The following is a 10,538-nucleotide window of genomic DNA, read 5'->3' as shown; positions in this document are numbered from 1 at the left end:
TCTTCAAAATCTGTTAGAATTATGTTGATTGTGCTAATAATAATAAAAAAATATGATAAATCAAAGAACATAAACACTGGAGCTCCAGTGTAAAAGCGTTAAACCAATGCTAATCTACAATTCTTGAGTTCATATGGATGCTCTGTAGGAAATCATCGATAATAAAATAAGAGATTATCCCAGTTTGGATTAACTGACCTGCATGAGGCCTTATCAAAACGTTGGTGCCTGCTGGCACAGATGGAGGAGTTCAGCTGACAGTGATAGATTTGTCTGGGCTGGAGAATGGGCTTTGGTCTGGGAAGACACCCGCAGTGTTCCACGTCTATTTCACAATCTGGCATCCACGAGCTGAGGGCAGGCTCTGGAACAGACACGAGAAGACTTTTTGTTTCACTGTTAAGGACAGATTTTCTGCATCAAAACATTTAGAAATAAAAACGCTTCACATTTGTTCACTTTTTTCCACAAAAAAAAAAAAAAAAATCAGAAACGGGTAAAAAGGTTGTCTTGAAAACAAAACTCTAAATTCTACAACTCTACTTTTACAAGATTTGGACACTAAAATATATGAGAAAAACTTACAGCATTTAAAAACAAAAATCTCAAAGTTAGCATTTTTAAATAGATTTAGACATTAAGCAGCAGTCATGTGTTCCCTAATACAGTAAATTTACCTCATGGAATAATAAATTTACTATTTCCTATTTCCTATGGAAGTTTTTTTTAGCCAGAATTTATAGTATTTTGCAATTCTCAATTCAATTGTGCATATTTAATTGCCAATTGAAAAATGCAATTTCAAATTTCATGATCAAATTGTAAGTGAAATGAGAATTGCATAATCCTTTGAATTATGGCTCCAAAAAACGTCCATAGTTTCCGTATGACGGTATGCATGTGCATAATTTCAAATGCATTCATTTTAGAGACTTTTTTTTAACTTAAGTATCAGTGAACCTCACTGTGTTCTATCTCACTCTATTCTAACCTCTAGCATTCCCTTTATTGCCTGAATTGAACCTATTTTAACAAAAACCAAAGCCTATTATTGGAATAATTGTTGTTTTGCAATCGTGCTGCCTTTTATTTTGAGGCAAAATTAAGGACATTATTGTAATGAACAAATGCATTTTACTTTTAATATATCAGGGTCAAGCTTTAACACAATGAGAAAAGACTATTGGAAGCAACTGATGCCAAACAATTATGTGGAAAAGGTTTAGGCCCATTTGTACCACAATAACCCATCACACCAATCAACCGCTGTTTGATTAGCTGGACCGTCACCGTTGTTTGAAATTGGCAGGAATAAATGGAACTGCATTTGAGCTAAAAAAAAAAAGTTTTATCAAGTTGATGTATAACAGCAACACAAAGAACATCCATAAAAATAGTTTCAGTTATTTAAAAAAAGGTATTTTTCTTAATCTCCATGCATGATTGGATTTTATGGAGGAAGCAGGTAAACACTGACATCCTCAAATGCAGTTTAAGTTCTTGGTGGTGGAATTGCATCTGTCAGTTGTTTCATGTGGCAGACATATAATTTTACAAGCTCAGACTGCAAAAAATATTCATCTTCTGCAGCAAAATAATAATAGAGCTGCACAGAAAATACAATAATAAACTGAAAAAGTACTTAGGAGAAAAAAAATAGTTGAAATTTTACAAGATTGTCACAAAAAAGGATTGTTTCCTCCGGTCTATTATTAGGCTTAATTTGTATTAAATATTTAATGTTTTAATCATGTATACAATATCATAAGTAATAGTATTTAGATCTGCAACCTGAGATTTTAAAGGCTTTTTAAATGAAAAAGTAAGCAAGTGGTAAAGAAAAAAAAGTGAAATAACTAACTCTGACTTTCAACTTGTTCACAAACAGTTAAAGGACAAAAAGTGTCTGAAGTCATACCAAAGCATTTCAAGATATTTTTGAATGCTGTTAGTCTTAGAAAATCAATTGGTGGCCAGTAAGCATAACCAGAGACATGACACACCGATTGTAAGGTGGAATTTCTATTTTTGAGCAACGCTTGAAACTTTAAGATGCACCTTTGTTTTGACAAATATGATAAGGGTCAGTTAATTAGCTCTGATTTCAGTTTGGTTTGTTAGATTTCCATATTTCTGGCTTAAATACACCACAAATAAAGGGTATGTGTGTGTTTTTTTTAATCACTGCTGACATTTCACTATCTACAAGTCCATTGAAAACGAGATGTTCCATCTCTAGGGGTTTATCCTCCTACTTCAGTTTAAATGTGTAAATAAAAAAAATAAAAAATAAATAAATTTGCTGTATTGAGATGATCCTATGTGGCACTTTTGATATTTTTATGTCAAAAGTTATAAACTATTTCATATTTTGATTTAAAAAAAGTCTGTTTTCTCTTTATGCTTAAGTTTTATATATGCCAAAAAGCAACAGTTTAATTATATATATATCATAATAGTAACACTAGCGTAAATAAAAATTAGTGTTTTATTTTTCTAAAGAGTGAAATATAAAATTAAAGGGTTTTGGTTGTTGTCAGTGAGAATTCGACCGGAATAGCTCTTGAAGTGTTGAAGGTTACAGATCCCCTAATTTAGACAATTTTTGGACCTAACTACTAAAATTGTAAAAGTGCAACAAATGCCTCTTTTTTTATTCCCACATGTGTGCATAAACACACCTGGTGCGCTAGAAGGATACGGTATACACCTTTCAGTCGAACAATCCCAAATGAACCCGGTGGCACACAGCCTCTTGGAGTCCTCCGCCTCCGGCAGCCTGCTGAAGGGAAAGCAGCTGCCAAGCAAACAAAAGCATCAGAAATAGATCAATCAAAGGAGTCACTCCACATTCACGACAGGAACAAACAGGCAGAGCTCTTGGACTCACTCACTGCTCCTTTGAGGTTGAGCGTGACGTCGTATTATTGCGGGCTCCATGCACCTGCACTCGGTGTGGTTCGCCACTCTAACGAGCACCGGTTCTGGTATGAACTTGAAAGGAATGACACTGAAGATCTGAAATGCACAAATGCACACATAGCTACTCCAACACTAAACTTTAAATTAACTGTTAAAGTTTTCAGTTGATGCCACCCACAGTTTTATTCACATAAACAGTCGTTGTGTTCTTGCAGGTTAGGCCTTCTTGATTGCAGCAGCCACTACACCTGAAACCACATTTACAAACTATTATAAAATTAAGATTTACACTGTAAAATTAGTACATTGCTGTAAACACACCTGTGCACAGACACACAGGGCGGCTTAAAGAAGATGGAGGGGTCAGTTCCCAGCTCTTTGGCCACATCAACACATGCCTCCCTGGGCATGCACTGAGTACGCTGCCACTCCTCATCTATGGCTTATGAAGAAAACACAAGATGCATTAAGGACCTAAAGAGTTGAGCAACGCATGAAAGACTTGTTGTCTTCTTCAACCTTTTAGTATCTCCAGGCTGTAGGACTCGGCGGCATAGCGAGTGGAGCGGTGTGATCCCACTGAAAGCGGAGAAGAAAGCGCCTCTGCTGGGTTCTCTGGAGGCTGCAGTTTCAATCGACACTTCCACAGCTTCCAGTCAGGGAAGTCTGTGAGCCGCAGAAGTTCATCCAGGCTGGAACAGGAGCGCACTTCCCTCTCCCACTGCTTCACTGCTTGCTGGGATCACAGGGAACAAAAAAAATGTCATTTTTTAATGCAGGATTTCTAAGGATTCATTGTGTAGACACAAATCAATTCTTCAGAAAAGATTTTCTGTTGATGATACAAAGACAGTAAAAAGGAAAAATGGGAAAAGACAACAATTTTAACACTAAATAATAATTTTCTTCATTTGATTATTTGATTTCCAACAACAAAAATCATCTTCCATGAAGAAGTATCTCCATGGAGCATTTTTGTTCCCTTTTGCATCCGTGTTGGACTGCAATAATAAAACCCTAGTTTGCTGTGACTCAGAAGACAAAACCATATGGCTTCTTCTTGGCTGTATTCACACTACTCCTGACTGACAAGCATCTGTCAGCATGGCAGTCTGCTTCAAGACTGACAAACGAAACAGTTGTTATCCCAGCAGGGATGAGCCCACACACAGTTAGGGTCAGGGGTCACAAAAATCCAAATACACTGTCAAGTTTAGAAAAACCTTTCTAACAATTTCCTGTCTGTTATATCTCCAACGGGAAGGAAAGAAATGGATTCAATACGTACAACTGTGAGCAGATATGGTTTCACCCAGGTAAGTCACAAAAAACTATTTTTTTTTTTAGTGGAATTACATTAAACAGAACTGACATCTAAACATGTTGATTCTTAATGTTGCAGAGAAACAAGTCCATACTATCGATGTTAAGTCCACTTTACAGCATATTTCTTAAAAACAATCTGAAAAGCCTCCATAAATATATAATTGATTATTCTACAATCTTTTGAAGCTTGAAATGAAAAAGCTTTATCTTATTTTAAATGTGCCAAACACACCACTATTGGAGAGTCTATAGCTTTCCTGATTGTTCCTAGAATTTCCAAACTGGGTCATGAGCCTTCAACTGTCAAGCTCATCTTCCAATGCCTTGTCTCTTTTTGGTCTCCAAACAGATGTCCCTGTTTTGTTCTGTTTTTTTCTCTTTGAGTTGAGTCAGGCAGGTGGTCTCTTTCACAGAGTCTGGTTCTTTTCTTCTGACTACAGACAATTTCCCTCTCAGCTTTTAAATAACAAACAGGTTACAATTTCCAGAAGAAATCATGTCCGATTAGACAAAAACAAAAAAAAAAATTGATTTTCAATAATTTTGTTCGAAATAAGAAGAAAAGGGAAAGCTTCCACCATTATCACACCGGCAAGATACGGAAGAGTCAATATTATAAATAGAGTTTATTTCCTGCAGGGGTTACAAAGATAATTCAAATATAATAATAATATTGGTGCCCCTACCCTGAAGTAATCTAAAACTGACAAAACTAATAGTGAATGAAAACATGAAAAAAATGTCAGACTTTGAGTTTGAATTTCTGTTTTATAAATTATTCAAAAAAAATATAAAATAAATGTCTTGGCAAAATTGATGAGACCCAGGAAATGTCTGGAATGATGTGAGGATGTGGTCAAGTTTGTCCTCTGATCATCATCACAGGTGTTTTGAATATTATGATCATTTTTTCTAATCTCCAAGCAGCATGATGTTCCTGTGAACACATATTATGGACTGTAAACAGTTGAACATTGAAACAACAAAAAAACTGAGGGAACATTTTAAGAGATGGATATTAGATTTAACCAAAGAGCTTGGAACTAAAAACAATAAAGGTGGACTCCATGGTTGAGGTCCATCAGTGTTGGATCAGAATACTGTTTGAGGTACAGTTGATCTCATAGATACAAATGAAGAACATCAAAAAGTAAAATCTAACCCTTTCATGTTGCTATTTTGCAATGTACCATTTAATACAGGACTCCACTTCATTTAGCATCACCTTGAATAGAAACAATGTAGAAGAATAATTTTTTGGGGAAATAATTTAGGCATGAAAGGGTTAAAAAAAAGTCATTTATAATAAAAACCACAAAGCGTTTGTGGTAATTACCTTTTGGAAAAATGAAACAAAACAACTGATGTTTTGCAACATTGACACAATGCTCACAGATGCAAAAATCAACGTTACGGAAAAACAACCTCCTCTATTACACGGGGGAGGATGGATTATGGTCTGGGCTACTCTTGTGCATCTGTCTTTGGCTCTTTTGAGTTTATGTGGATACAAGGAAATCTCAACATTATTATAATATTCTGGAGAGGGATGTGCTCCCCAGTGTGTGAGAACTTAGTAACAGTTAGAAGTAATGTGTTTTCACACAGGATCATGACCAAAAACACAACATTTTGGAGAGCCTTTGATACATTTTATTAATATTATTGCCAGTTTCTAGTTATTTCCTCGACAGTTATGAACTTTCTTTTATAAAGAGAGGCACTGACACGTTTTTTTTATCCGTTTCTATACATTAATCAACACAAACGTTCTTGTATTGAACCCACTGAATAAATATGTAAAAAAGATATCGTGGGAAGGGAATATATGTGAACCCTTTGGGAATACATCAATTTTCGTATGAAATGGACACATGATGTGTTTTTTTAAATCTCAATATTAATCACAGCGATGGAGAAAATAATGCTTTCTTGAATCACATTAATGTGTTTTCATGTTTTCATTGAACACAATTGTATGTCCAGTTTATGAGTAAACCCAAGTATTACTCTTGCAGCTCTCTCTCTCTCTCTCTTTCTCTCTCTTTCTCTCTCTCTCTCTCTCTCTCTCTCTCTCTATATATATATATTTTTTTTTCTTCCCATACCTTCATATTAGCCAATGTGATTTTCGGAGCAAGAAGGAGAAAGTTCAGGAAGTATTATCTCAATACTCTGATTGAAATTTTGTATTAAATTAGTGGGAGTAAGGCCTGTAAACTTGAATCAACTCCACTGTTTCCTTCAGGAGGAATTAGCAAAGATTCCGCCGAGATGTCGTGGGAAGATTGTGAAGTAATGCCCAAAATGTGATCTGCAGTAAACAGTTTAGGCCCAGTTCCATGAAGGGTTTTCCTGACTAACACTTTTTCCTAAATGCTTTAAACTCATTGTTGTAGTTGCAGATATTAAATTGCTTTAAATGTTGTAGTGTTGCATAAAGTTATCCTTGCATGCCTTCTCTTTACAGATTCCCTGTGATTCAGTAATGTGAGGAAAAACCATAAAAACTCATGTAAACGTATCGCAGGAGTTCCTACAGTGACGTACACTAGAATATAATACTGAAAAAGTACATTTCAGGATTATTTTCAACAAGAAACAAAAGAAATCAAAGCCATAACTATTATTATTATTATTTTATGATTGATATTATAGTAGAAAAGCTTCAAATGAGTAAGCTATAAAGCAGTTGTGGTTTTGTTCAAATCCCAAGATCAGCCCAGGTCAGGAAAACCTTTTAAAAAGTCAGCAAACCAACAGTTCTAAACATGTGTCCTGAAGGCAGTAATGATCAAAGCCCAGAAATGTGTCAGTTTCTTATAAAACAGAGGGTGGAGCGGCCGAATGCCTCCACTTAAATCAGAGAAACTACAACAGAAGTTGGGAAAGTTTCTTTTTCCCAGCATCTGCCACAGCTTTCTAATGAGAACCAGAGAAGGAAAAAGCTGGAAAAAAACACACACAAACAAACATAAAGGCACTTTAAATAAAGTTGAAAACTTAATATGTAAATTTAAGAAAAGAATGACATCTAAAACATTTATTTTGGATTAAGCAACAACATGCGGTCGGGTGGGAGCTCTGCAAAGGCAACAGCTGTCAAGCATAAAGTTTAAGAGGCAACAAAAAAACACTAAAATGTTTTGCTTCCATAGAAACAATAATTCAGAATGAAAGATCGAAAGCCTAACACGTACCTCACTTCCCTTCCTGTGCATGCTGTGTCCCGTATTAATCCAGCAGAGCTCCACAAGCAAAGTCACCAAAAAAGAGGCTCTGCAAAGAGTCGGTTTCATCCTCATCCTCTCACTGCTGTTGTCTCAAAGTGCTGCTGTGAAAGCTCTCCAAACTGGCTGCTGCCTCTCTGAATCTGTTTTCCAGACCAAGTGAGTCCGTCAGACCACACACTCTGTCCTCCCCGAGCAGGTATGTGCAAACTCTTGATCTTCCAGACGCACAGCCCTGTTGAGTCTGAGTCAGATGTGACCTGTCACAGCGACAGACACCCACCAGCCAAATGGAGAGGTGGCTTTAAAACACTCTCTCCTCACGCGTTGGTGCAGTAAATCAGCCGTCCAGTTAAACGATGAGCCCAGTAAAATCACCTCAGAAAAACAACAGTCAGGACTGTTTAAACTTTGTTTCTTACAACACTTCAGAGTTGTTTTTTTACATTTCAGAGCCCACTTTTGTGTATGATTGGTCAAAACTTATTTTAGTTAATTAAAAAAACCAATTTTTTGTTTTTCAGGGTATAATTTTTAGAATTTAAAAATTGCATGCTAATTTTAAAAGCATTTAAAAGCTGCATGTTAACTTTTGATTTACTCGTTTCTTCTTTTCCTCTATGTGACTCCCCATCCCACTGAATCCTCTAACAGCCTCCGTTCCTCTGAGGTCATCTAAACTAACAGAGTTAGAACAGGAACACGTGTTTTAAATGTGATCCAGACGTCTGTTACATGTCAGGGGGGACTGGATGCCAGCACCACCCCTGCCTCACAGTCACCCCACCCACATCCTTTGAAGATGTAAATTACTTTGGAAAAAGAAAAAAAAAACTTTCAGTTTCTTTTCATCAAATTCATCACAAACTGTATTCAACAGCTTTAAATCAATTTTTCATTTGAAAAACACAATTTATAATGTAAATCGTTTAAAATCCAATCGATATTTCTAAAAATGATAATATTCTAATATATATACATGTATATTTGTTAACTTCTCACCTTTTCCCAAACCAATCCTAAAAATAAAGCTGTGTGGAGAAATAAGCACATATGAAGGAGGCAAGAACCCAAAACAAATGACAATTTTATTTAAATAAAGCAGTGCAAAGTGATTGTCATATATAGAAAAGGTGTGTATACATATTTATATAAAATAGACATCTCGGAGGCATCTGTCTGTGTAGAAACATCACTCCTCTGTTGCTATGGTTATTTTTTTAAGTTCTAAAAATACCTCTCGACAGAAAACTCTACTTCCAGCTTTTATTTAGGACCCAAAACAATATGAAACCTGGTACACTGAAGAGTCAAAAGGTTTATGAAAAAAGGCTTTTCTTTGTTTTGAGTACTGTCCATTAGTTATATGAGTATAGCTACAGCCACCAGAGTGCAGCATCAGTGCTTTGTCAATAATTTTTTTTTACCCTTAGCTTATGGAAAACTTAAATAAAAGCAAAATATAAATAAATAAACCCCAAGAATAATTACCAAACAATGATTAGAGTGATCATAATCAACCGGGTTGATCATTGAAGCAGCACAGAGGAAGGAAATAATCTGCAAAAAAGAAAACTGTATATTTAAAGCCAAACAGGAAAATGATGATGGAAGATCAATAAAACACTAAAACTAATAAATAAAAGATTGGAACTCACTACATGCTTCACCTTTAACAAACCAAACTTTCAATCAAAATTACCCATATTTTAGTTAATATTTCATGTAAAAAAAACGCAAACCAAACAAAGATTTTTGTGATCATTAAAATGAAGATGAATAACATTTTTGACCTTAAAATGTTCATAAAGAACTTCCTATTTTTGACCTCCAGTTCAAAGCCCTTTCAAAGCCATTGGTCCCGGCGCGGTAGTCCGTCATCGCCTGGGAGATCTCCTCCTTTGAAGTCATTACAAACGGACCTGAGGAGCAGACACAACAGAGATAGAGATGAATTTATACATACCAACATTTCAGAAAAGTTTTTGTTTTCAGTTACTAGTAAAAATAATAATAAACACATGCAAAATGCATTGTGGTCCATACAGTCCTTAAGTGCTCCACTAGGGGCCATAATTATTATCTAAAGACGTGCAGTACCGTGCTGAACTACAGGCTCCTTGATGGGTTCTCCAGCAATCAGCACAAAGTGGGAATCTTCAGAACCCTGAGAACAGGAATGAAAAGATTTTATTTTGATTTGCATGCTAAGTTAACACATTTGGTTAGAAAAAGAAATCACATATTACAAAAATAGTCATAGCAATAGAAAGGATGAATAACGCCACAAATGTACTGAGGCTTGGGTCATGCACGAGAGATTTTGAAATAAAATAATTCACTTTTTAAGTTTAAAAGTTGAAGTGCTATAAATTCAGATATTATTGTGAGAGCAAACATGGTTTGAGAAGGATTTAGAGTTTCAAGAAGATTCTGATCTGAGTATAATTCTGACAAAAAAATGAATATCATATTTTTGTGCAAGTTCTTGCACACAGAAACTAAATTTGTCTAATTGGTTGTTTATTTAACTTAGAAAATGTATATTTTGTTCATCTGTATTTATAGTTAATCTTTGTAACAGAGAAGAAACAAATCGGTTTTCTTAAAGCTAATGTACCTGTATTTGGGTCAAAACACAACATCCACATCATCCTCATCTTCCCTTTTTGAGTCAAAAACAAGCCATTAGAATTGTACATAAAGTCAGCCATCTTGATCACACTAACAATTTTATCAATCCAGACTTTTAAAAATATGACCTTGAGGATTTTTACACCATGCAAATTTTATTCAGAGCTGGTGGGAAAACATTACCATCCAATATCCAAAAACCGTTCTTAGAAAATGAAGGAGGATACAAACTGAGAGGATGTAAGAACTTCAAGGTCAGATTGATAAGAACCACAAAGAAACGTTTCTGTGTTTCTGTGTGAGGCACTTAACTCTGGAACAAGTTAAGTAATGAGCTCAAACAATGTTCAAACATCCATAAATTCAAGAAAATGTATAAAGAAACTCTTGTTTCACAACTGGTGTTTGAAAACTCCAAATATGTGA

The 10,538-nt window shown here is 35.4% G+C and overlaps 2 protein-coding genes across 5 annotated transcripts in view; both read right to left on the bottom strand.

Moving 5' to 3' along the window:
• vegfd (vascular endothelial growth factor D) overlaps positions 1 to 8,508 on the bottom strand; it is a 9,996-nt gene extending 1,488 nt beyond the window's left edge. The window contains exons 1-7 of one of the 3 annotated variants that reach the window (XM_024295771.2): positions 7,449 to 8,508; positions 3,442 to 3,658; positions 3,244 to 3,364; positions 3,101 to 3,170; positions 2,891 to 3,018; positions 2,682 to 2,797; positions 199 to 364 (exon numbers count right to left, since the gene is read on the bottom strand). In XM_024295771.2, coding sequence (XP_024151539.1) covers positions 199 to 364; positions 2,682 to 2,797; positions 2,891 to 3,018; positions 3,101 to 3,170; positions 3,244 to 3,364; positions 3,442 to 3,658; positions 7,449 to 7,553 — 923 coding nt within the window. In that variant the 5' untranslated portion in view covers positions 7,554 to 8,508. Of the gene's footprint in view, positions 1 to 198; positions 365 to 2,681; positions 2,798 to 2,890; positions 3,019 to 3,100; positions 3,171 to 3,243; positions 3,365 to 3,441; positions 3,659 to 7,448 lie in introns of those variants that run through there. The other 2 variants (XM_024295777.2, XM_024295775.2) reach the window with 2 other exon arrangements.
• Positions 8,509 to 8,547: 39 nt separating this feature from the next.
• Positions 8,548 to 10,538, bottom strand: part of pir (pirin) — a 13,695-nt gene continuing 11,704 nt past the window's right edge. Inside the window, exons 9-11 of one of the 2 annotated variants that reach the window (XM_024294755.2) lie at positions 9,579 to 9,645; positions 9,272 to 9,400; positions 8,548 to 9,038 (exon numbers count right to left, since the gene is read on the bottom strand). In XM_024294755.2, coding sequence (XP_024150523.1) covers positions 9,282 to 9,400; positions 9,579 to 9,645 — 186 coding nt within the window. In that variant the 3' untranslated portion in view covers positions 8,548 to 9,038; positions 9,272 to 9,281. Of the gene's footprint in view, positions 9,401 to 9,578; positions 9,646 to 10,538 lie in introns of both variants that reach the window. The other variant, XM_024294754.2, reaches the window with a different exon arrangement.

Source organism: Oryzias melastigma, linkage group LG3, assembly GCF_002922805.2.
Source record: "Oryzias melastigma strain HK-1 linkage group LG3, ASM292280v2, whole genome shotgun sequence".
Taxonomy (NCBI): domain Eukaryota; kingdom Metazoa; phylum Chordata; class Actinopteri; order Beloniformes; family Adrianichthyidae; genus Oryzias; species Oryzias melastigma.
The sequence above is the reverse complement of the archived record's forward strand: the minus strand, read 5'-3'. Positions and strand labels throughout refer to the sequence as shown.